The sequence below is a fragment of the Zingiber officinale genome, chromosome 6A, assembly GCF_018446385.1.
Source record: "Zingiber officinale cultivar Zhangliang chromosome 6A, Zo_v1.1, whole genome shotgun sequence".
NCBI lineage: Eukaryota > Viridiplantae > Streptophyta > Magnoliopsida > Zingiberales > Zingiberaceae > Zingiber > Zingiber officinale.
This window is the reverse complement of record NC_055997.1, coordinates 141055761-141081043: the sequence shown is the minus strand read 5'-3', so window position 1 is coordinate 141081043 and position 25283 is coordinate 141055761. Positions and strand designations below refer to the sequence as shown.

General features: G+C 42.1%; 4 protein-coding genes across 9 annotated transcripts; 1 reads left to right on the top strand and 3 right to left on the bottom strand.

Moving 5' to 3' along the window:
• Positions 1-10844: 10844 nt before the first annotated feature.
• Positions 10845-13899, bottom strand: LOC121998369 (protein MODIFIER OF SNC1 11-like). Of its 3 annotated transcripts, none has more exons than XM_042553275.1 (5): positions 13475-13899; positions 11822-11902; positions 11606-11731; positions 11231-11279; positions 10845-11127 (listed from the first exon to the last, which is right to left on the bottom strand). In XM_042553275.1, the coding sequence occupies exons 1-5, from the start codon at positions 13804-13806 to the stop codon at positions 11101-11103; spliced, it is 615 nt and encodes a 204-aa protein (XP_042409209.1). In that variant the 5' UTR covers positions 13807-13899; the 3' UTR covers positions 10845-11100. The 3 variants fall into 3 exon arrangements, with proteins under 3 accessions (XP_042409209.1, XP_042409210.1, XP_042409211.1); XM_042553276.1 differs by having other exon boundaries at positions 10845-11124; XM_042553277.1 differs by having other exon boundaries at positions 10845-11096.
• A 3224-nt stretch (positions 13900-17123) lies between these two features.
• LOC121998368 (protein IN2-1 homolog B-like) lies at positions 17124-19937 on the top strand. Of its 2 annotated transcripts, XR_006116484.1 has the most exons (12): positions 17124-17298; positions 17408-17482; positions 17566-17626; positions 17769-17855; positions 17955-18053; positions 18125-18233; positions 18323-18399; positions 18830-18963; positions 19049-19156; positions 19340-19420; positions 19523-19556; positions 19736-19937. XR_006116484.1 is itself a non-coding variant. In XM_042553274.1 (10 exons), the coding sequence occupies exons 1-10, from the start codon at positions 17267-17269 to the stop codon at positions 19757-19759; spliced, it is 753 nt and encodes a 250-aa protein (XP_042409208.1). In that variant the 5' UTR covers positions 17127-17266; the 3' UTR covers positions 19760-19937. The 2 variants fall into 2 exon arrangements, 1 of the variants encoding a protein (XP_042409208.1); XM_042553274.1 differs by lacking the exons at positions 18830-18963; positions 19523-19556 and having other exon boundaries at positions 17127-17298.
• LOC121998367 (protein SENSITIVITY TO RED LIGHT REDUCED 1-like) lies at positions 19734-22480 on the bottom strand. 3 transcript variants are annotated; one of them, XM_042553272.1, is made up of 3 exons: positions 22326-22480; positions 21336-22235; positions 19734-20174 (listed from the first exon to the last, which is right to left on the bottom strand). In XM_042553272.1, exons 1-3 carry the CDS (start codon positions 22342-22344, stop codon positions 20161-20163), a joined length of 933 nt encoding a protein of 310 aa, XP_042409206.1. In that variant the 5' UTR covers positions 22345-22480; the 3' UTR covers positions 19734-20160. The 3 variants fall into 3 exon arrangements, with proteins under 3 accessions (XP_042409206.1, XP_042409207.1, XP_042409205.1); XM_042553273.1 differs by having other exon boundaries at positions 22307-22439; XM_042553271.1 differs by having other exon boundaries at positions 21336-22480.
• LOC121998370 lies at positions 22481-23384 on the bottom strand. The gene is made up of 2 exons (XM_042553278.1): positions 22774-23384; positions 22481-22685 (listed from the first exon to the last, which is right to left on the bottom strand). The coding sequence occupies exons 1-2, from the start codon at positions 23248-23250 to the stop codon at positions 22599-22601; spliced, it is 564 nt and encodes a 187-aa protein (XP_042409212.1). The 5' UTR covers positions 23251-23384; the 3' UTR covers positions 22481-22598.
• Between the last annotated feature and the right edge of the window lie 1899 nt (positions 23385-25283).

The following is a 25283-nucleotide window of genomic DNA, read 5'->3' as shown; positions in this document are numbered from 1 at the left end:
TGTCAAAATTAGCCTTAATGGTCGTCGAGCTCCGACGTTAAAAATCAAGAGACGAGCGGCGTCTATAAATCTTCCGAGCGGAAGACCGTCGAGCCCCGACGTTAAAAATCGAGAGACGAGCCGGCGTCTATAAACCCTCCGAGCGGAAGACCGTCGAGCTCCGACGTTAAAAATCGAGAGACGAGCCGGCGTCTATAAACCCTCCGAGCAGAAGACCGTCGAGCTCCGACGTTAAAAATCGAGAGACGAGCCGGCGTCTATAAATCTTCCGAGCGGAAGACCGTCGAGCTCCGACGTTAAAAATCGAGAGACGAGCCGGCGTCTATAAACCCTCCGAGCGGAAGACCGTCGAGCTCCTACGTTAAAAATCGAGAGACGAGCCGGCGTCTATAAAACCTCCGAGCGGAAAACCGTCGAGCTCCGACGTTAAAAATTGAGAGACGAGCCGGCATCTATAAATCTTTCGAGCGGAAGACCGTCGAGCTCCGATGTTAAAAATCGAGAGACGAGCCGGCGTCTATAAATCTTCCGAGTGGAAGACCGTCGAGCTCCGACGTTAAAAATCGAGAGACGAGCCGGCGTCTATAAACCCTCCGAGCGGAAGACCGTTGAGCTCCTACGTTAAAAATCGAGAGACGAGCCGGCGTCTATAAACCCTCCGAGCGGAAAACCGTCGAGCTCCGACGTTAAAAATTGAGAGACGAGCCGGCATCTATAAATCTTCCGAGTGGAAGACCATCGAGCTCCGACGTTAAAAATCGAGAGATGAGTCGGCGTCTATAAACCCTCCGAGCGGAAGACCGTCGAGCTCCGACGTTAAAAATCGAGAGACGAGCCGGCGTCTATAAATCTTCCGAGCGGAAGAAGGCAATAAAAAAGACTTTGCGAACAAGTATCCAAGGGTATTCGCCATCGATAATCGTTCGACCGCCCCTACGTTCCGCTCGGCCTAGTACCCAAAGGTACTTCAATATCCGCGAACATCTTCTGGCGAAGCAGGACATATTCAGCCGAGCGGAATACTTACTCAAAATACTTCGTAAAAATCCCTTTCGAACACGAGAGGTATGATATGAGGCGAGCGGATAGCATACATATCGACTAGCAAAAGGACAAAGCAAGCAAAAGGAGATTATATTAAAGAAACTAAGGCTGAGCAGCCGGATTACAAAAGGTGATAGTTTATCACCGAGCGGCTAGATTACATTTAAGCTTCTACTCTAAAGAATCGTAAAGATCCTTCGGGATGTTATCGAGGAGCGCCACTTGATCTGCGGCCGGGATGACGGCGGACTCGGGAAGTTGCCCCTTGGACTTCAAATATGTCATCGTGGCGGTCATAGCAAGGTCGAAGGCAGTATACATCCGCTCGCAGACCTTCTCCGAAAATTCGGCCGAACGGATGTATTTCTGTTGCAGGGCAGCGACCCGGCTTGGTTCGGCCTCCAGGTATTCTTTAAGGGTCGCTCGGGAAGCATCGGCGGCTGCCTTGTGTTCTTGTAAAGCCGCCTCGAGCTTTGCCACCTCGTCCGTTCGGGCAACCTTCTCTTTGGCCAGTTGATCCATCAGCTCCTTCACTTTCTGCTCCAGCCCCCGGGCCTCGACATTCTTTTTCTCCAGATCGGAGATGGCCGTGTTTTTCCGAGTGGTGGCCAAGGTTATCTTTTGGTCGAGCGTCTTGACTTGCCGCTCGAGCTCACCCAAAGTATGGGCCTGATCGGCCGTCTTCTTCTGCTCGGTCGCCAGCAAAGCTTGAGCCTTCTTCAGCTCCTTCTGCAACTCGGCATACGAGGGGCCTTGAGAGCCGGACGGACCGCTTGCAGCCTTCAGTTGTCTCAACTCCTCGTCCACCATCGCCAGGCGGTTGGAGACAGCTATCTCCTCCACCCATCTCTGACGAAAAAGAAAGAATAGAAGTTGTTAGTGGCCGATCAGAAGGAAGGCATACAAAACGTGGAAGAAAACGAACTTACCCCCGTGGCCTCTTGCATATGGTTGTTAGCCAAATTGCGGAGGGGGATCATCACGACGCGCGCCCGAGCGTCGGCCCACATCTCGGTTAGGGGCCCCTTCAGGGTGATTGTGTGCTCGGGCGCGGTTGGCCGATCGACCTCGGGTAGCAATTCTTCCGTCGGAAGGTGAAGTGTAACCCGGACAGTGCGGCCATGACCGGGGGTCGTCTGAGCGGATGATGGGAGAGGATCGGAAGTTGGCGCCGAAAACTGGGATAAAATGGTCGAACGTCGGACTTGACGAGGAGCAGGCGGAAGGACGCTGACTGGAACGGCCTCGAGAGGGTCTGCCGGCGCGTCCAACTGAGAAGGGGTCCGGTCGGAGGAAATAGCCTCGACCTCTGGAGCCTTGCCGCGAGCGGTTGCAGTAACCCGCTCGGATGGTTGGACCGCGGACGCGGCCGATCGGAGTAGAGTCTCCACTCGGCGCCTCTTTTGGTCAGGTTGTTCCTCTTCCCGAGCGGAACCTTTTTCTTGGACAGTTGGTCCTCCGCTGGGGGTGGCTCCGCTTGCCACGTTCTGCTGAGAGACCTGAGCGGCCGACTCTTCATGAGTCCCGCTCTCCCCTTCGTGTGAGCCGACCGGTTGGATGCTGAGCGTCTCCATTTCTTTGGCTGCCGCGGCTTCGAGCGTCGCCGCCTTCCTCTTCAGAATACCAGCCATGACCGACTCCATGACAATATTTGCTGCAAAGGAAAAAGAAGAAAATCAGTTAGTAATCAAGGCAAATGACTAAGTAAAATTCTTACCGAAGTTGCTCGTGAGGGGGGTTCTGATCGGACTCAGGCCGAATATGTACTTGACCCCTTCCGGAAGGAACTTGTTGATGTCGAACCGCAGGCCGGCGAGCATGTTGGCGGCGTGAAGATAATCCGGCCGGGTCTTGAATTTTTTGAGCTTTGGGGAAAGAGGATTCCCGACCTGCCATTGGGTTCGGAAGGGAGCCCGCTCGGGAAAGCGAATGTAAAAGTAAAATTCTTTCCAATGCTTATTGGAAGAAGGAAGTTTATTGAAGAAAACCAAGCCAGGCCGAGCCTGGAACATGTACTTGCCCGGCTCGGACTGTTTTGGGTAATAGAAGTAGTAGAAGACCTCCGGTCGGAGGGGATTGTTATGGATTTTAAAGAGGACGACTACACCGCATAAGAGGCGGAAAGTATTGGGGACTAGGCTTCCGAGCGGAATGCCGAAAAAGTTGCAAACTTCTACAAAGAAGGGATGAATGGGGAGTCGCAGACCGGCCGTGAACTGGTCACGGAAAACACAAAACGCTCCGCGCGGCGATTTGTTTGGCCGAGCGGAATCTGTGGGTAAGATGATTTCAAGGTTGGAGGGGATCTCAAAAGTATTAATTAGAAGGTTGGCGTCACGCCGATCGAAGCGCGACTCCATGGTAGTGTACCATGGGCCTAGGGTTTGGTCTTCGGGTTGAGAAGATTGGGCCATTGTCCGAGCGGACGAAACCAAAAAAGACGAAGGCAGGAGATAAAAGCAAGATGACAACGGAACAGTATCCCGAAGATGGAAACTTGGGAAAGAAATGCAAAGAAAACACCGGAAACAAAGAGGGAAAGAAAGAGAACCTTGCAACGAAGAGGAGGATCGAAGAAAGAGCACCGGAGATCACCGAAACCAGAGGAAGGAGATCGCCGGAAAGCTGGAACGCGATAAGTTGGGAGGCACGCAAGAGCAGGAGTGCGGCGAAGGGAGAAAACGGAGCTTTTTATAGGGTGGAGCCCGAGCGGCCTCCACCGTTGGATCCAGGTCACGAGAATCGGAGCACTTATCGCGCCGTTCATTTCGAACCGCCTCGATCCCATCAGAACACCATGCCGCCGCCGTACGATGACGGCAACGTCGCCACGTGGCATTCAACCACTGGAACGCATTTAATGAGCGCGTGCTAGACCTTAATGATGGAGATTGGCGGAAAATTCGAAGAGATGCTGAGTAACGGTGGCGTTGACTGGCGTTTTGGCTGCCCCTGATTTCCGAGCGGATGTTGGTTGTAGCACGCCACTCGGCCGTACTGATGGTCCAGTCAGTCGGACTAATCGCCTCCTTCAACTAGACTTGAAGGGGAGGCAAGTGATCCGGCGGTAAGAACAGGGACCCCCCCTCTGAGGGAAGTCAACGCCACGTGGAGTCAAAGGGCCGAACGGCCGACCGGAGAAGGGGGAGCCCGGTCGGCCGGACGGGGTCTCATCAGAGTCAGGCACCCGGCGAAGAGTCAGGGTTCCGACGCTCGGGTTGAAGAGAGGCATATGGCCGAGCGGATAGCCCGTTCGGCCGAAGGCATAGAGTAGCATACTACAAAGTCTCCACAGAGCACATTACCGGGAATCTCCTAAGTGGACCAGTACACATGACCGGTCGGATGTGAGTGTAGTGCCGACCGTCCGGACACCCGTCATGGAGTAAGGAGAAAAGGACAAGGAACATCTTCTGACAGCGTGCATGCTCTATGGCCAGGCCATACTCCAAACCTTACGACAAGGGGTTCCGCTGTCCCATGGAAGACGTGCTTTGACTGTAGCAGTATGGTGTCAGACAAGCTTTCTGACGAGCCCTTACTGAGGTATGGGCTGGGGACACGTATTCACCTCGGTATGTGTGCATGAGCTCCTTCCCAGCTCTATATAAGGAGCCTCCACTTCACCGGAGGTACACATTCTTGCATATTCGGAGCCACTTTTTTGTTGTCCACTTGCCTGACTTGAGCGTCGGAGGGTCGTCGCTAGGAACCCCTTCCCGGCCCGACTTCTTTGCAGGTTCACCGGAGGCCCGTACGTCCAGTCGGGGATCTGCGTCAGCAACGCGAAGAGCGTCACGTGCCCAGCGTCCGTTGATTCAGCGTTCGGACAGGATCACTTGGGATCCAAGCTTTGGCCAGCCACCTTAAATTGGCTCCACCCTTAGCTTTGGTAGGCCCTAGCTTGGGCTCCAAGCTAGCTTGGCCGACCACCTCAAGGTGGGTAGAAAGGTGGGTATGCGGTGGGTAAAATTCTCTATATACGAGAGGCTACGATAGAGACCAAGAGGAGGAATTGGTTTTGGTCTCCCGATGAAAATAAGCTTCTCGTGTTCGCTCCGAACACCCAACTTAATTTCATCAATAATAATTCATACCACTAAAGAATTATTATTAAACTACTGTACCAATCCCAAATTACATTTTGGGCTCCTTATTATGAGTGTGTTAGTCTCCCTGTGTTTAAGATGTCAAATGTCCACTAATTAAATGAGTTACTGACAACTCTCTTTAATTAATATCTTAGTCCAAGAGTAGTACCACTCAACCTTATTGTCATGTCGGACTAAGTCCACCTGCAGGGTTTAACATGACAATCCTTATGAGTTCCTCTTGGGGACATTTATCAACCTAGATTTCTAGGACACAGTTTCCTTATATAATCAACAACACACACTATAAGTAATATCATTTCCCAACTTATCAGACCTTTTGATTTATCGAGCTAAATCTCACCCTTTGATAAGTCAAAGAAATAAATACTAAATATATGTGCTTGTTATTATATTAGGATTAAGAGCACACACTTCCATAACAACTAAGGTTTTGTTCTTTTATTAAGTCAACATAAAAAGAACTTACCTTAAATGGTCCTGCTCAATACACTCAGAGTGTACTAGTGTAATTTTATAGTTAAGATAAACTAATACCAATTTACACTACGACTATATCAATGGTTTGTTCCTATCCATCTTAATTGTGAGCTACTACTTATAATTAATAAAGAACTGATAACATGATCTTCTGTGTGACACCACACACCATATTATCTATAATATAAATTAATTGAACAACTACACTTAGCATATAAATGTAGACATTTTTGACCAATGTGATTCTTTATTTCAAAATAAATATTTACAAAAACTAGGCTTTTAGTATACACTCTAACAAAACTCTTGAACCCTAAATACATATAATATACCTCGTGAGCATATAAAATTTTTAATCTTAAATACTATAACTCAAGAGGGAAGCCTGAACCCTAGAGGAAAAATCCTATTGGCTCAAACCTATTATAACCCAACTCCTAAATCCTAAAATCTTGAACACTAAATACATATAATATACTCCAACACAAAACAAAAAAAATAAAAAAAAAACTTACTGAATGAATCCAGGCACCCGAACTAGTGTCACAGGTGATTGACGAAAGGTCCGCAACAAAGCATTTCTACTAAGTTGGCTCCTTTTTATTTCTTAGACTTGCACATCGTGTTTCGTGCAATTCTAAAGTTGAAAACAGACTTTCTAGGTACTTACCTCAAGATCCTTAGAAATGTAGAAAGAATCTACTATGGATGTTTAGTCCGAGGTTCTTGAGAAGATATTGAGAGTGTATAAGAGAGAATCCTGATTTGTTATTGTCTCTCGGAGGTTGGTGATTCTGTGATTAGTTCTTTGAGTCTGGCGTGTAGTTGAGCAACGGTTTCCCCTTCTTCGAGTCGGAGGTTGTTGAGTTGGTTCTAGAGCAGATCTCTTCTTGCTAGCTTAGCCAGTTAGCCTTCGAGGTTCCTTCATGCAACTCTAGGAATTTCTCCCAGAGTTCTTTAGCTGACTTGTAAGCTTCGATTCTGTTGACTTCTTAGGGTGGTAGAATGCTGAACAGATGAAACTCTACTTTATCGTTGGCCACGAAGTCCGCTTGCTCCTTAATCAAGTAGTGTTCTTCCTTTTCAGCTCCGTGCTGATCTATGAGTGCTACAAAACCATACTTGATAGTTAATAAAATATCAAAGTCAATTTAAAAAAATATCTCAATTTTTCTTTTCCAATTTGCGAAGTCCCTCTCAAACTTTGGTGGATGAATGTTTGCTTCAACCATTTGTTCTTTAAAAGGTGATTAGTTGTTTAGGCCACTTGTAGGTTCCGGTGCGACCGACAAGAGAGGACTGAATTGCCCTGAATATAAAATCAACACTTTCTTTTGCTTTCTGATTTTAGCAAAGACAAACACGTTAGTTAGTTAGAAATAAAAACATAAAAGAAAAATAAGAGACATGGGAAATTTACTTGGCTACAACCAAGAAGTTTGTTAGTCCAAGATTTTGAACGCTCCACTGAAAATCTCCTTCTGGTGGAGTAGCCTTTTACAACAATTAAGTACAGAAAACAATTAACTAGAAAGCAGTAAAACAATTGAAAACCTGTGTTGTATTGAACTCTTATGACCATGGTTCTATTTATAACCCTCTAATCGAAATAGTAATTTTGATTATGTGGCACTTCTGGGTGTGTGGACTCGATTCGGGTGCCCCCAGTGGTGCAAGTTTATTAGTTTTGCAACGGCTTAGGATAAAATTTTATCCCCATCAAGGTGCCTGGACTGGTCCAGGTGCTTGGACTGTTGCTGACATGGACTCAAGGCCTATCCACACTACAACAGCTCGAAGAGGCACCTGTTCTGTATCAGGCTGGCCCGAATGCTTGGACTTAGTTTAGGCGCATGGACAAATCAACACAGAGTTGACTTGTCCGGCTGCAACTCTAGTTGAATGGGTGATTCTCCGGCCATCCAGAGTTGAGCTCACCCGAACCTAACTCGGGCCTTCTCCTCGGGCAATCTTCTGCTTTGTCTTCTCATCCCTTGGACCGGTGTGCGCGTCCTTTTCGTCCGCTGTTGTACTCTTTCATAGCACATCGTCCCTTGAATGCACTAGTCCGTCGACTTGCTTCCCGTGTCATCATTCTCGCTAGCTGCGTTTTCCGCTTGACTTCTTATGTTCCTAAGTTCCTACATACTTAGACACAAGGATGAAATATAACAGAACCTAACTTAACCCGATTGATCATATTAGGGATACTTACACCTTCTACTACCATCTCTTTCTCCCTGTCTCAACTTACAACCCATCATTCTCCTCTACTCATACCATAAGTCCCATAAGTCCCTTATGTCGCTGTCTCTTTTCATCCTTTGGCTGCATTCCCTTACTATATGATAGGTCACATCCCTGCTTTCACTATCTGTTGATTTCCCCTTACCACTTTGCCCCACCATAATGTGTGATTCAACCACTTTCCCCTTATCTTATCGGTAATTCCCTTGTGTTATGGATGACATCTTCCATTTTGGGATGCCTGTGATGATCCCAACTCAGAGTGTTATCTAACACCCCACCAAGCACACGCGCACACACCCACCCCCCTTGTTTTTTCTCTCGGCTAGGCTCCTTGCTCTTCCAGATCTTTTCTAATATCTATTATTCTCTCTACATCGAGACTTGTATTCCTTTCATCTTTTTTCTTTATGTAGATTTAAATCTAGGATCATTTTTGGTCACCGTCTTATCACTCATGGCATCCGTATCTAATGACTTTAGAATTCTACTAGAAGTCATAACTAAAATTAAAGGAATGGTTCCAATTATCTCTTCTCTGCCCGGGCAATTGGAGCTTCATTTTGATCCTCATGAATATGCTAGTTATCTCACTATCTCTTCCTACATATGAAATGGATGTGTTTTATTCAATATGGTGAAATACACTTTATTTACATGCTTTGTCACCATATAGACGAACTATAGATGCTACCTTCTTCACCACCTATAAGGAGCTATTAGATGCTTTATGATGAATGCCCTCACAAGCAAACTATCTTTTGGATTCGTCAAGTATATAAAGATTTTTTTATTTTAAATAGGATTTTGTATTCATCAAGTATAGAAAGATATTTGTGTCCTCTTCTTCTTTTTCATCTCTTCCTTCTACCCTTGCAATTCTCCGTTGGTACCATAGTCACGTAGGCATGGTACCCAAATAATATTGTTCATGTCAAAGTCAGCACGGCTAAAATGTCAAACCTTGGTCGATAACTATGAGGCAACAAGTACATGTGTGTCAGGAGAAAAAAAAATGCTATAAGGTAGCAATTGACAAGAGTTCTCAGGTTGCCCATGAATGGAAAAGCTGGGTACTAATGATCAAGTTGACATGAGACCCGATATTTGTCTATATAAGAAAGTGGAGACTTTGCATGGTTGAAAGCCACTAACTGCCAAAAGAGTTAGGGTCCTTGCCTGAGAAGATGAAAAAAAAAAAATAATCAAATTGGGTAATATTAAGTTTGGGATGATCGATTTGATCCCATGGAAGTTTTTCATCAGTCACCGGGATAAATCGGGAAGCGCTCGCAACGGGCAGTCCAAGAGCCCAGCTTCCGTTAGTTGCGTGCTTTATTTAGAGGAAAAATTTCTACAAATTCGTTATAGTTGGGGCTCAAATTATGAATACCTGAGTGACAATCTAAATATCTCGCCGTTGCAATGAAGACATTCGAAAAGAAGGATAAACAAATACAACATTAAAGGGATTCCCTTAACAAGGGCTCCATCCACCATCATCACCATCACCTGCACGTCCATGATATGTCACAGCAGCAGCAGTCACCAGATCCAGATGACTTGCCACCTAACATGGCAGCACCAGCTTCGCAATGTTGGTCGTCCAATGCCTTGATTGAGCCATTTGAAGGTAGTGCTGCAAAAATATCATAACTGGAAGCAATTGCGCCATTTATCATCGTTGCAATTGGTATAATGGATTTAGAATAATTGCCAACCCTGTCGTGTTAAAAATACTAGTTGCTAATCATATTACAGAGACGAGTAGACTCGGAGTTGGCGATGCAAACGGCAATCGGAGCAGTCAAGGAATAGTTCAGATGTGTTTTTCTCAAAGAGAGGCAGCCTTGAAGAAGTTCCGGGAAAAGAGGAAAGAAAGAAACTTTGTTAAAAAGGTAGACAACATTTTTTTTTTCTTTCCATCTCAGAAGTAACATGAAGAAATATTTTATGGGAAATTTTCTAGTTTGTTTCCCAGATGGCCTTTTTTCTTTATTTTTCTAATGACGGAGCCAGTAGCATGCTGTCAACCTTGATTCTGTTAATTTTTTTTGGAAGAGTAGGACCTATTAGAATCATGAACATCTCGGATGGTTCATGGAATTCTCTTTCTATCATATTGCCCTCTGATTCCTTTACACTTGAGTAATTTGGAGCTTTGGATGGAAGTGGACTGTTCGTTCGGTTGGTTTTGTTCTCAGGTGCGTTACCAGAGCAGGAAAATACTTGCAGAGCAGAGGCCGCGTGTCCGTGGACAATTTGTAAGACAGACCGTGCACGAAAAGAACAAGGAGGTGAAAGCAAGACGACATCCAGTGCCATTTCTAGTGGAATTGCCATTGAAATAATCAGCCAATTGGTAATAAAGTAGCATGCAGTATTAGCTCTAGATGAACACTAGTAAGTCTGTGTTGCCGAAGAACATTGGTCGAGGTTATCTATTTGAAACTTTCAGCAAACTTTGAACATTAGCTAATAAAGCGTTTGTGGTATTAATCCCTAAGATCATGAATGAATTAACTAAGATCTTAGATGGTGGCTCACATTTATTAGTTCGAGTTTTTTTATTTATTTTTGTATACTCTTAGTTGGCAAAAGATAACTTGCCCATGTGTGCAAATAAAATTCACAAATCTTTTCCTGAGTAGAGCATGAGATTAATTCAATTTTAATAACTTCAATAATTTGTTTTACAGGCAATTCAAAAAATATAGTTGATACTCCTTTAGAAACTATGAGTGTAAAAAGATAGTGTAATAAGATCATCTCATGGCTATTGAGAACGAATCAAATTAAATAGTTATATTTCTCAAATTTTCTGAGGCGTCTTAGATCAGTTAGCACATGATCTACCAGTATCTATATCAAGGTGCAGCTGTTGCTGAACATGAACAAGAGTAGTGTCAGCTCAAAGGAAAACCACATAAAGGCTGTCAACAAGAATGCTGCTGGAAATAATTCGCAGGTCAAGCACAAAATTTGGGGTATGAAGATTTCAGAAGCAAGTATTCCAGTTGGATTCAAAAGCACATTTTGACAAAACATATCTCACACCACCTACGGCCATGAGAAAGCCCCACAAGTGTCACGAATACCATGTTTTACATAGCAAGTGATGCTTACTTCATATGCTGCACTCTTGTGGCTGTGATAGTGAAACCGCGGAGAAACTTGCTACCTTCTCATGGAAACACTGATCTGCTACAAACCCTAATCAAGTGGGAGGTACAACCGTAGCCTTCTGATATCAGTAATAGAATAAGCAAAGAGGGAAAACAATACATTTAGAGGAGAGAGAAAAAAAATTCCATTTTCCTGAATACTTTTTAGCTGAATAGACATACCAGATAAGAGTTGCTTTGGCCACTAAATTTCGTTGAACCTTGTGAAAACCTTAAAAGAGAATATATAAAGCAACAAATTAGCTGAGTTGTGAGATAGGCATGGGGTCCCAACTATTTTGCTATGGAAGCAATATGGTCAGTAAATCAACATGTTGTGGGTGTCAGTGTGGCCTCCCTCTAAGTGCAGATAAGTTGGAATCAAGAGTTATGCCTCATGAAAAGTAAATGTAACAATATTTTAGAAAACAAGATACGAATGTATAAAAGGGTAATGACATCTATTTAAACAGAACATTTTTTCTAGTAAATCAATAAAATGGTGTTTTAGTGTTTGAAACACCAAAAAATAAAAACATGAAAGAAACAGCCAAATACCTGATTGCTCTAGCCTTCCTTTTCTCCTCCTCTGATGTATCCAGCTTTGAGTTTGGTGCAAACCGTTCCAATCGAGCCTTCTTCTTTGCTTCCTCATCAGCTACATCATCTACCTTAAGCCCAAACCTAAGATATGGCAAAGGAAGAGACTTAAAGGATTTGCCATCAGGAGGGAAAAAAAGGCTAATACATGGTACAGCAAGCAAAAGTATGAACCTCTCTGCACGTGCCTTTCTTTTTTCCTCCTCTGGTTGTCCAACAATCTTACTTCCACTAAAGTTTGAACCAGTTCCAAACCTTGTAATAATATACACATTGTTTTGAGAAGTGCATTTATAGCTCTTGCGCTAAAAATTGTTCAAATCTAATGAAGCCAAAGAGGAATAATGATCAGGACAAAAGTTACATGTGCAAACACCAAACATGAAACTACATATTAAAGATCCGCAATAAATAGCGAGATTGGACATTGTAGCTAGTTATATGTGCACTTCAGAACTAAAATAATCATCAAAATAATTTGATAACTTATTTTTCATTGGTTTATAACCTCAAAAAAAAATTCTAATTTTTATACTAATACAATTGCAGATTCACATATTAAATTTGAAAGTACTAAAATATTATCTAATATATAATGTAAAGTTCTATTTATATTTATATTATTTACACTTAATATTTATAGTATTAAATTTAAATATTTTTACTGCTCATCTAATTTTTATACCAAATTCTAAATGTATTTGAAAACTGCTTCAGCAAAGCATTTTCGGGAACTATCCCACATGCATTGGAAAAAGTGGCTTTGGGAATTCAGTACTTTGGAGAAGATTGGACTACATGCATAAGGTTACCAAACACATATTTCGATCCCAAAGTGCTTCAGCCTTCTGAAGCACCATTGGGAGAGCATTCCCAAACTCAATCAATTCCATTAAATGATTCAAAACACCAATGCCTAAAGCATAAAGTAGTTATGAATCAGCAGTTATGCAATATTACCAAGACATCAAAACAGATAGACATGGCTGTAACATCCAAAAAAAAAATCATATCCAAAAATATTTTAAACCACAACTGCTCCCTAGTGCTTATCATCATTGAAGTGAGAAAAGAAAAAGGAAATTCATGTTAGGAAAAAATTTATTTTAATGGGAGGAATAAAAAATCTTGAGCACGCAAAGAACCAAGTAGTACAATTTGCAATCATTTGAGTTTACTTTTCAAAACAAACACAGGAAGGTCCCAATTTTGAAATATTCAACATCAAGATCTTCTTTTCCTACTATGAAGTTTGACTTAGTACAAATATGTTGCCTTAAGAAAGAGAAATAAGTCTCTGTTTATCATTAATAATCATAATCAAGTCTTCAACTCTCCTTGGAGTCATCCTCTACCTCTCTTTGTTCATTATTCTGCAATGCTTGCCTAAGATGCATCATAGGTCTTCTTTGAATTGAACTTAACAAACACAAACAGTGAAGCTTTAATTTAGTTACCATATACATGCTACAATTACTCCCTTAAAAAACTAAACACAAATTATTAAAAACTCAATTCAAATAAACCAGATATGACCTTCCAAAGGTTACAGCACAATGAACAATACCATAAATGGGAAGTTCACTAAGAGACTAAATTTGAGACAAGGAGATAGTAGGGTTTAAGGACTTGAACATCCAACAGTATCGATCTAGAACAAGAAACGTTCTAATCTGTTCAAAATGCAATTTGGATGCATAAATGAATCCATTCTGCAAGAACCGCAAGCGTCCATTTTCATTAGGAAGAAAAAAAGCAAGATAAACAAAAATTATGCATTCGTCTGTGCAAAGGGAATCAAAAACTTAAATAGATTAAAACATTCACCTCTCTGCTCGAGAATTTCTCTTCTCTACTTCAGAAAGCACGACCTGCATCCCAAATCTCTCGGCTCGCCGCAGCTTCTTCTCGAGATCAGTGACAGGGTTCGACTCCGAAGCATTCGTCATGGCTGAGTCGGATCCTCCAGTTGGGCGGGGCCCAACAAGCTTAGCCGCCGTCGGTTCCCCGACCTCCTCCGAGATTCCAAGAACCTCGGTCTGCCTTAGGGGAAAAGTAGGGTTTTCCAGGGGTACAGCTGGAGGCGGAAGCTTGTTCACCAAAGTCGCCACTCCAACGGAAGGATCCTCCACCGCCGGTTCCAAGCGCAGCGCATCCATGGCCTTCCCGGATTCTATCGAGCCCTTGGGGTTTCGGACGACACCTGCGAAGAATCGGGAAGTCGGGAGATTGGCAATGGAAATATATCAAGGTTAAGTATTTTTTTTATGTAAAAAATATATATATATATTTTTTATATCTTCCATTTTTTTTCTCAAACAAACATTTCTCAACCGTAAATGGTTTTCTAAACTCTCATATTACATTGGGTGTAATGTAATTAAATTTATAATATAATGTAATATAATATTATATTATTATATTTGAAATGTAATAGATATAATTTTTGATCTATTATTTTTTATAAACAATGTAATTCATATTATTATAAAATGATAAAAATATCCTGCGATCTCTACCAACGGCCACCGCACCTCTATCGGAGCTTGCGGCAACCAACGGGCGCTGTCGTTGGCCTCCTCTACCAGCCGCCACCACCAACAACCGTCAGTCGCCGACGGTTGCGAAGGCGGCCAGTGGGGGAGGCGGTCGGCAACGGCGGGCGACAGTGGCCGACGACCGGTGGTGGCGACCGGAGGCGACGGCGGTGGGCGGGGGGCGCCGACAGTGGCTACTGGTGCGACGACTGAAGGCGGTGGGCGACTGCGGCCAACGACGATGGGTAGCGGCCAGAGTGGACTAGGGGTATATTCGACATTTAAATTTTGGTTAAACGGTGACCTCGTAATGTAATCGGATTACATAGTATTTACTTTGTAATCCAGATTACAAAACTTCACTACCTTTTGTAATCCATATTACATTACATTATAAGTTTAAAAATTAAACCAAACAAATTAATCAACCTTGTAATGTAATCCTGATTACATTACAAGGTAGATTACACGCTACCAAACGTAGCCTAAAAGGCTAAGGGGGTGTTTGGTTTGTGTTTTCCATGCTGTTTTCTGTTTTCATTTTATGAGAAATTGGAAAACGCGTTTGGTTTGCGTTTTCCACGTTCATTTTTAAGAAAGTAAGAGAGCGTTTTCTAAGAAAACGAAAAACGCGGAAAAGTCATTTTCTAAAAAACGAAAAACACGCGTTTTTCAAAAAATAAAAATGGAAATGGGGCAAACCAAACGCACTCTAATCTTTTAATATTTGATGACTAATTATTTAAATTTTACAATAAAATTTAATATAATATTATGACTACATTTAATATTTTAATCATCATCGCGTAGACTTATAAATTAGACTTGATAAAAATACGATTTACTCATGTAGTAGTACAACACAAATGCGACAAGAACAAATATTACAATTGATCTTAGCCAAAAAAATTCATAAATTGGACTTGGTAAGGGTGCATCAAACATACAGTAGTGTAATGCAAGGACAACATATGAGAATCAAGAATCTTAATGAACTCTCCCTTATAAAGAAATAAATTGAATATCATACTTGATTTTAATCAAAAAGTTGAGAAAAGTATACTTGCTGATGTCGTTGTCCTAAGATATTTATAGAAACTTCTATGATGTTGCCAATCTTAAGATGTGAGACTAAAGAGAACCATGACAATACATATTCCCTCATTTATTAATGAAAAAAAATCTCAATAATACATCGCAACTGAGTATAAATTCTAAATCCCTGATTGATTAATGAAAAAAATTTCAATAATACGCTGCAATTGAGTCTCGAACTCTAAATCCCAGATTGATTAATGATAAAATTTTCTAATAATACACCGTAACTGAGTTTTAAATTTTAGATCACTGATTGATGCATCTGTTAAAATTAGTAATAAACTTTGAAGTTATTTTCAACGTGAAAAGAAAAAAGAATATTAATGTAATTTAATTTTAGACTTTAATTAAGAGTTAGTTAGTAAAGGTCCAGATACTTTATCTTGACAACCTTATTCGAATTGTTGATAATTTCATCTCTCGGTCGCTTAGAAGCTACTACAGTTGTTTGTTCGATCTGGTCGCATGTACATTCTGATTGCTTGCACGCCTCGATCGCTCGTACGCCCTGGTCGCTCCGACCTAGCTACGATTGCATGGACCCTCCGAAATCTCTTCGTCGAGAGTTATCATCAGTCAGTCGCCCCTGAATTCCATACGGTTGCTTGGAACTGTTAAACATGCTTCCTTACAGTTGTTACACATAATAAATATGATATAGAATGCGAAATTACTCACACTCGACTAGATTTGACTCGGCTAGTTAGGTTTTGCCAAGTAATTAGCTTTCAGCTGATTATACACATTTGGACTTATGTCAAGCAATTAACTCCAACTGATTACACACACTTACACTTGTGCCAAGTAATCGAATGCGAGTTGATTCCATATACTTGACTTAATTTATCTAGTTTTTAGCTAATAATTTTATATACCAAGTCTTAATCACTTAGACTTGATTCACATAGCCACAGTTAGGAATTTGTCTCTTAAATTTTAATTACTTAAACTTGATTCGCCTAGCCTCCGGTTAGAAATTTTACTTGTCAAATCTTAATCACTTGGATTTGCTTCATTAAACCTCCAACTAGGAATTTGATTGTGCTTAGCCAAGACTTAGATGTCTAAATTCACTAGGACTTAATCACTGTCTAATTTATAACTAGGACTTTAACACTTGTTCCTACACTTGCAAACTTGACACAACTGATTAAATCATAACTAATTTAACTTTAACCTTAATCATATATTAAAACCCTAGATTATATATTGTGCATCCAATACTAACACTCCTCAATATGGTCGGTCCCTCGGGGCTAAAGCACAGGTTGACAATATATGACTCTTCCTTGGTTATAAGTTGTAAAACTTGTACTAAATCTTAATTTGTAAAATATTAAATCTAAAATTTGAAACTGTAAATAATATTATATTAAAATCTTGGACTAATTTAATCAAAATCATTTTAATTTTTTTATTCATGTGATGTGATGTGATGTGATGTGATATTTTTAAAAAATAATAATGAATCAGATAATACGATACATGGATTATTAATTCAGTTTTACAAAAAAATTTTATCAACTGAGATAAATTAAAAAATACTCATTAGCAACCTGTATTTTATGACTGTGCGCCCCAATAAAAAAAATCTTTATACATATATATAGTAGGGATCAAGCAATTACTCACCAGTCCCTTGGCTTATGGACCCCTCTTTTCATTTGTCTTTATTATTTTATCAATTGTTTTTTTTTAATTCATTAGTTATGATTTATGAACGCACCAAGACGTGATATCAGTCAAATACATCGCGCTAGCCCATTACGAATCACCGGTTGATCCCAAGCCTGTCACTTACCAGTTACACATACCTGCGCCATGGACAAAGATGCAAAATATCTGCGGTAATCACACCTATCAGTGTGGTCATCGCTCTCCGTCACACGGGCAGGTTTGGGACACCGAACCTAATCGGCTTGTGCGGACATAAATATCGAGTGGTCGGCTTGTGCTTCACCGTCGGCGTTTTTTGGTCTTCGCGATGGCAGCACAGGCAGCGGTCGCAGGCGCCGGGTGGATTTCTAATATATTTAGTTTTTTGGTTTTTGTTTCGCAGTCCTTGATCTGATTAGTTTGTGTCTTGATTCTTGGTTTTGCTGATCTTGTAGTTGTATTCTTGCAGTTTTGTGAAGGAGGTGCTTCCTCCGTCCCTCGATTCGTCCTCGGAACCACCTGCTCTGTTCGACGGCACCTCCAGGTAATATCGCCGCCGGATGTTTAAAGTAGGAACATTTTTGGATTGAAGATTGTTGATTTGCTTCCTTTGGTATCGGTTCGTAGGTTGTATATAGCCTATATATGCCCATTTGCACAACGCACCTGGATAACTAGGAATGTTAAGGTATGTTCTCTTCGTTGGTTACAAGATGCGATAAGTCTAAAGAAGTAAATAAGGATTTTTTTTTTAACTAATTATATAGAAGATTAGGTCTTTGGACGGTCGTGGGTATTACTTACATGACAATCTTTGCTCCGATCGACAGGGATTGCAGGAAAAGATCAAATTAGTTCCGATCGATCTGCAAAATAGGCCAGCGTGGTACAAGGAGAAGGTTTATTCTGCTAATAAGGTTTGATGCACCTTGATTTTCCTTTTCTTTTTTCGTTAGTTTGCGTTTTGCTGCTTATTTTTTAGGATCTTAGTGGTGAGAGCAACACTTGTTCATCAGGTGCCTTCTCTGGAGTATAACAATGAGGTGAAAGGAGAGAGTTTGGATCTAATTAAATATATTGATGAAGCATTTGAAGGTCCTGCTCTGCTGCCTGATGTAAGTGATTTCTTGATGCTTTCTTTAATGGGGATGCCATGTCTGTTTGCATCTAATACTGGAAGCCATAGGATCCTGCAAAGCGACAGTTTGCAGAGGAGTTGTTTTCTTACACTGATGACTTCAGCTTGGCCAATTACAAGTCATTGCCTTCGCCGGCTGATATCGGTGATGAAGTAGGTGAGTGGTTGACTCTGAATTTCTGCAATTTCCTCATACACCAAAAATGATATTATAGGCATTGATACACTTCAACTATTCTGCGCTAGTTGCTGCTTATGATAAGATAGAAGATGCCCTTTCAAAGTTTGATGATGGACCATTTTTCCTCGGCCAATTTAGTTTGGTAAGTATAAAACCTAATATTTTTTCTCTCCATGGCAATTCATTATGCATTATATCTGTCTTTGTCCTTGTCTCTTATCTCGTCTCCTGTCTCTTGTCACCTGAACGTGGAAATTTATAAATTCTTAATTGAGTCTATCCATTAGATTATGACAATTTTCCTTATATGTTTACTTAATGACTTGCTAGATGTATTTATATTTTACATATTTTAACTGGAATTTTTAACACTGGATAAAATCATGCTACAGTGACATATTTACTTGTTCTGTCTCAACTCTGTATACCTGTAATATTTTCTTGTCATCTGAACGAGCGAATTTATGAATTCTTAATTAAGCCCTTCCAATAGATAATCACCATTTTGTTAATTTGTTTACTTAATAACTTGCTAGATGTATGTTTTACATATTTTAACTGGAAATCTTTAGCCCTGGACAAAATCATGCCACGCTAGAAGTCTAGAAGACCGAAAAAGATTTGTCATCAACTAGCCAATGCCTTGTAATCTTCGTCAGGAGATATGAATGACAGATTTTAACACTTTGCATTATCCAAATTGCTGGTTAGTATGCACTAGCCACTAGGAGATTCACTATACTGGAGGTGGTGTTTGATTGTGCATGCATGATAATCTGTTCATTCTTCAGGTTGACATCGCATATGCTCCATTTATTGAGAGATTCCAGATCTTCTTTGCTGAGTTGAAGAACTATGACATTACCAGTGGCAGGCCTAAACTGGCACTATGGATTGAGGTGCTTTGATTTATATAGTGAAATTGAATGTTCTAGCTGCCAACATCCGTCACATTATACCAGAACATTAAAGAACATAAAATCAACTCATTGTCAATCTCATAAACCATTTCTAACTAAGATCCAAAATCATCAATATGCACTTTCCACTTCTAGATATCTAACCAAGAATGTATGTTTTAGGAGTTGAACAAGATTGATGCCTATAAACATACCCGACAAGATCCTCAAGAGCTACTGGCTAGAATGAAGAAGCGCTTAGGGGTAAGATATGGCTTTTATTGTCTTTTGATTCCCAAGTTGCATTTGAATGTTTAAAAGGAGAAACTTTGTTATATTTCTTTATTATTTTAATCCCTTTTGCAGATTGCCTGATGAATCCACCTTACTAGTTTTTTAGGTATGATTTGCTAGATTTTTTTTCCTAAAAATCTAGCAATGAAGTGAAACAGCAGTTTAATGCAGTAGTCACGTGTCTTCACTGTAGTTTTTTTCTTCTTATATTTTACTGCCTCACTTGTAATTAGCAAAAAATTTCACCTTCACTCATGACACTAAAATTCCCGTATCTGTGTTCAGATATTGCCAGCAGCGCGGTTGTGATCTCGAATCTGGGAGCTTTCCGGACACAGATCTTTGCCTGACCTGCTAAACTAGTACAAGTATTAGCAAAGTGTGCTGTATGCTAATTGCATCTGCTTGCAGTTGCTATGTGCTGTTCTCCTGTATAATTGACTGGTAAATATTCAATGTTATGATCCTGGATTCCGAATTCCCACAATGCCAATGTGACAACAAAAAAAAAAAAAATTTGTTTCTCTCTGTAGTACGATTCATCTCCCATGCGTAAATGGCAATCGCCAGAAAGCAAGAACATTCTCTGTCTCAAAAACCACAAGAAATTACAATGTAATGCATCATGAAAGTCATCTATATAATTTGTAGTCCAACCTATTTATCATTGCTCCAGCTATAATTAGCCGAGTATAAAACGCCTTTTATATTTATCCGCAAAAATCTGTGAAACATAGAGAAGTGTCAACGAAGTTGTTGAGTAGAATTCCACTCAAAATAAGATCGAGCAAAGCATGAACAATTAGAAATTCAATAGCTACTACAAATAAGTACACGTCAAGATCCAATTAAATACAATGGCGCAAATAACAAAACAAAGTATGAAATGAGATATCAATAAACGAGACAATATTTAGAGCCAATAAATCAGGTAGAAAAAAACTACTTCAAGCAATCAATTACCAGCCTTATGATCGACCATCTTGAACATGGTAGGAAATAAACGTACTTCAACCAACTATGATGTCTGAATGCACTCTCAGCACAAGTACACAGATGCTGAATGCAAATATAAAACAAAGTATCAAACTGCAAGTGAAGCAAACTCCTAGACTCTCAGTTAAGAAGAAATCCATCACAGTCTAACAAGAATCAAACCCCTCGTAATAAGTTTACCATTATCACGTATGATTGACCATGACAAACAAGCATATACTACTTTTGGTAACACTTGTTCTAGGTATTCTCACAAATATAAAGTCAAATATCAAATCAAAAAACTATAGAGGAAAGTCAATTTAATCCAAAATGTCAAGGTACTTAAATAGATGATCTCTTAATATTTAATCATGCTTGATAAGTCCCATTAAGCAATAGCGCCGCTAAAGGGGTAGAGTCACTACCTCTTATCACTTCCTCTATCTCCTTGGCCCAACTCTAATGCCATGTTAAGCATTGTTCAACCTAAAATGCTAATAGGTGTGAGACCTCTTGATATTTAAGCATGTCTCAAAGTCTTACATCACATCTCCTCCTTTTATCTCCATCTATGTCTTTATTTAAGAGAGTAAAATGAAAAAGAAGAGTGAAATGGCAACAAGGTTTTCTTTTCAATCATTTAGGAGTTGATTTTAAATAATGCCAACTCTCTTTTACTAAAATTTGGACTAAGATGAATCAAGAGAGAGTGTAATCTCAATTTGGGCATGAGAAACTAATTTCAAATTCTAATGACTAATCCAGATATAATTGAAGAATAGGCTTATAACCTATAGGCAACAAACTCAAGACTAGGGTAAGCTTTACTAATTTGATCAAGGACTAAGTTCCATCTCAAGGTTTATAGTTCAAGGGTTCCAAACATGTTCAACAAAAAATTGCTTACCTTGCTTTAGGAAATCCAAATTGGCTTCATCGTCCAACTCGAAGAAATGCCAACTTGTATCATGAAAGGCCTTGAAAATCCCATCTTCCTCGTCCTGCTTCGTCTGCTCCAGGACTACTCCAGCCTCCCCCTTCTCCTCCATCTCCACTTCCGTCACATACCTTCTAACCTGGAGAAGGCGCCTCGCGGCCATCTCTACGGCAGCGGAAGCAGCCGACCGACCCAGCTCCACATACTGATCGTATGCCGTGAAGCTGTTTCCCAGCACCACCATCCTATTCAAGCAGGAAGGCCTCCAATTTACCTCCAAAAGCCCGTCGTACAGTGACGCCTCGCAATGAGGCATATAGAACAGCGTAGGCTCGCTCGCCTCCCTCCGCCCCCTCTCGTCCACCGGTATCACAGTGCCGCCGAGCGCAGCCAACACGGCGCACTCAGTGGCGGACAGAACCGGGTCGAAGACCTCGAGGGACGGCACGGACGGGCCGAGATCCCGGCGGAGGAGGACCGCGAGGGCGAGCTGGAAGCGCGAGGGGGCAGAAGACTCGATGCTGCCGACGCCGTATACGACCATGCGCATTTCCGAGGCGGATGACAGAGCCCTAGCGAGGCCGCGCTGGACCAGGGGGCCGCGAAGACGGTGAAGGAACCTCCGGTAGAAAGGGGATCCTTCCAGCCTCTGGATGGTGGACTCCATCCTCCGGAGCAGCCTGGACTGCAGCTCCTGGTCGACGAAGGGGTCGAGGGGGATCCAAGGTGATGGGGGATCCTCCCGTGATCGGTGACCGGCAGTGAGTTGGTTCTTCGGTGGGTGCGGCTTGAGTCGGCCGCGACGGCGACGGGAGACGATGGTCCAGTCGCCGGCGGAATTGGGATTGGGGATTTCAGGGGCCATAAATCCTGCGCCGGGTACAGCAACGTATCGATTAGGGTTCTTAAATTGAAAAAAAAAATAGAATATATTTAAAAACCAAATTAGGGTATTCGGACTAAATCTCATCGCCGTCATTAATCAAAACTTTGATCTAGTTAAAGAATAAAACTTTTATGAGATCGGACTGAAACTTTAGGTATTTTTCTCCCTGTGCAAAGGAATCACTTGCTTCAATCGAACAAGAAATTAAAGTTGATTTTTTTTGTGTAGGTTCCATAAACACCCTTGTTCGATTAGTTACGCCATCACATTTCCGCATACCCCCCACATTTTTTTATTTCATTAAACCTCATGATTAAACAAAATTAAGTCTAAGGTACAGTTTGTCATTAGCATCTAGCAACTTCGTGCTGGCTCAAGAACACGTCCGTCAGCACAGTCTTTGACTGGAGAGACGCCTTCAGCAGCTCAACGCCCTAACAATAACCACGCATTAAATAGAAGATTAATCGGTACCAAACTAGGCAACTTAATTAATTAAGAAAATAGAATTTGACTCTCAACTTGTTCGAGACCGAGCGTCACAGTTTGCTCTTGCAGAGCAGCAAGATTCTTGACGTGCAACCTGTTGAGGATAGTGATGCTAGAGATGGAAGACATGGGCGTCACAGTGAGGTCGTCCGTGATCGTGTACGTCACCACGCCCTTCACGTAGCCCTCGGTGCCGACTGCCGAGGTTCCGATGAGAAGAAGGCCTTTGGAAGAGACGGAGGGAGGATGGGAGTTTGCTACTTTTAGGATGGCGGATTTTGAATGAGAAGATTGGTAGTAGGACTCTTCTAAAGTGTGTACGGTCTGGTAAAGGTTGGCGATGGAGCCGACCATGGTGTCCTGCTCGGTTACGAGCTTTATGACGGCGGATAGCGGTAGATTTAGGAGACCGAGAAAAAAATCGACGACTTCCTTTCCGGCTTCTGCGAACAGAACTCTGTCGGAGGATTTGTCGACGAGGAGCTTCAACGTCATCTTGGTCTCCGCCATCTGTCTCGGCAAGTTCAATCCGGTGCGGAGAAAAGATGGAGAGATCACGTCGGATTTATAGCGCTCAGGAGTCAGGAGGCGGTGGACGGACGGATGGGCGCACGCTCGGTGGGTATTGAGCAGGGGAATTCGAGTGCCGCGGAAGTCGAAGAGTTTCCATCTTTCATTAAATGCTATCAAATTAATTGCGACCGCGTGGCGCTCACCGCCGTCGACCCCGCGCTGATGTGGTTGGTTGGTGGCGAGAGTCGAGACGGCGATGTCGACCACCGACTCGATGGAGGTGGGCGCAGTGCTTCGTCTCCCCCGGCGCCATCGCCGCGTTCTCGCACCGTTCCAGGGTCGCCATCATCTCCCGCGCTTCCTTCGAGCCGGGGTCGACGGAGAGGAGGGCGAGGAACGAGATCGGCGAGTTTAGGGGTGGACTGCCTGGATCGCAACTCGAAGCCGGCTCCTGGAAACCGCGAGGTCTTGTCGCGGAGTTGCTCCGCAGTGGCGGCGTCGTAGTAAATGGAGGAAATTACAGGAATAAACGCTTCCTCTTTCGGCTCTGACGACGCCGACTCGACGGAGTTCTTATCTGCAGTTTAAAATCAACATTGGAACCAAATCGACCAGATCACATATTGATAAAAAAACATGCACGGATAAAAATCCCACGAACCAGGAGGGTGAACGCTGCAAGGGATCGGAGTGTTAGGGAGAGTGACTTTCCATTAGAGCTCCGGCGAGGAGGCACGTGCAACTGTTGGATGGGCCACATTCAAGTCCGGCGAGCAGTAGCCTGAGGAAGAACGAGTGCAGGGTGCCCGGGTCGGATCGTCATTTGATCCTATCTTAAAGTTGAAGATGGAGCGCTAGGTATGTGACTGTTGTTGGCACAAAATCGATGAATAACAAAGGATGCGGAAAAAAGGAAAAAAAAAAAATACACGTAGCACTAAAAAAAAAAAAACACAATAGCAAGGGGAGAAAAACTGTGCATAGGTGGAAAGCAATGCACAAATAATTGAAAAATAAAAATTGGAGAAACTTTAGTTCTGAGATCTGATTTGTTTCATAGCTTCGACCCCTTTAAATACAACTCAAGTGATAAGATTTAACCATAAAAATAGAATGACTCATACCACTAAAATAGGAAAGATTAATATCACAGAAAAAATAAATAAATCATGAACGAGAAACTTGCGGAAGGAGAAATAAAACGTGGTCATGCCATGTCCGAATTATTTTCCTACATTTACTCCCCCTAATTCTGACATGACTCTAAATCACAAACGCCGAGTAGTTGTCGCATGACAGCTAACTTCACTCCTGGCAGTGCTTTAGTCAATACATCAGCTCGCTGTTCTCCAGTATTAATGAATCAACCACAATCTGTCCATTCTCAACACATTCTCTGATAAAATGAAATCTTGTATCTATATGCTTGCTTCGACCATGGAATACTGGATTCTTCATGAGTGCTATAGCAGATTTGTTGTCAACAAACAACGTTACCGGCTTTGGCTTTTCACCGGTTAATACGCTAGTAAGACTCCTCAACCAAAAAACATGGCAGGCCGCAGTTGTGGCTGCCATGAATTCTGCCTCACAAGATGAAAGCGCCACTGTCTTCTGTTTCTGTGAATTCCAGGACACCAAACTTTCATTAAAATAGAAAGTCATTCCACTTGTGCTTTTCCTCCCATCGAGATCGCCGGCTAAATCATTGTCCGAGTAGCCGAATATACTAATTTCCTGGGGTCCCTTTATGTAAGTAAGTCCAAAATGTATTGTACCTTTCAAATACCTGATGATCCTGTCTGGAAGCTGAGAAAACGAACCTGCCGGTATGACGTGTCTGGAAGGTTGACCGCATCCCCATGACCCGGCTGATGATATGTCCGCTGCGTTGACCAGATCGTCAGAAGTCCTCCTCCGGTCAACTGTACCTGATCCAGCGACCGGGTTCCCCCGGTCTCTGGTACCTCGGTGCTCGAGGCGAATCCCACAGACATTTAAGTAACCGCATAATAGTATAGTGATAAAAT

Bases quoted from the DNA above. Each gene is read 5' to 3' on its own strand.
- LOC121998369 (XM_042553275.1), bottom strand. From the start codon at position 13,806: ATGGATGCGCTGCGCTTGGAACCGGCGGTGGAGGATCCTTCCGTTGGA. The intron at 11,280-11,605 runs GTATTTGGCTGT...TTCTCTTTTAAG, and splicing joins AGGAAGGCTAGAGCAATCAG to GTTTTCACAAGGTTCAACGA. The intron at 11,128-11,230 runs GTATGTCTATTC...TACTGATATCAG, and splicing joins GCCAAAGCAACTCTTATCTG to AAGGCTACGGTTGTACCTCC.
- LOC121998368 (XM_042553274.1), top strand. From the start codon at position 17,267: ATGGCAGCACAGGCAGCGGTCGCAGGCGCCGG. The intron at 17,483-17,565 runs GTAATATCGCCG...ATCGGTTCGTAG, and splicing joins CTGTTCGACGGCACCTCCAG to GTTGTATATAGCCTATATAT. The intron at 18,234-18,322 runs GTGAGTGGTTGA...ATTCTGCGCTAG, and splicing joins TGATATCGGTGATGAAGTAG to TTGCTGCTTATGATAAGATA.
- LOC121998367 (XM_042553271.1), bottom strand. From the start codon at position 22,344: ATGACGGCGATGAGATTTAGTCCGAATACCCTAATTTGGTTTTTAAAT.
- LOC121998370 (XM_042553278.1), bottom strand. From the start codon at position 23,250: ATGGCGGAGACCAAGATGACGTTGAAGCTCCTCGTCGACAAATCCTCC. The intron at 22,686-22,773 runs GTTGAGAGTCAA...GGTTATTGTTAG, and splicing joins TGACGCTCGGTCTCGAACAA to GGCGTTGAGCTGCTGAAGGC.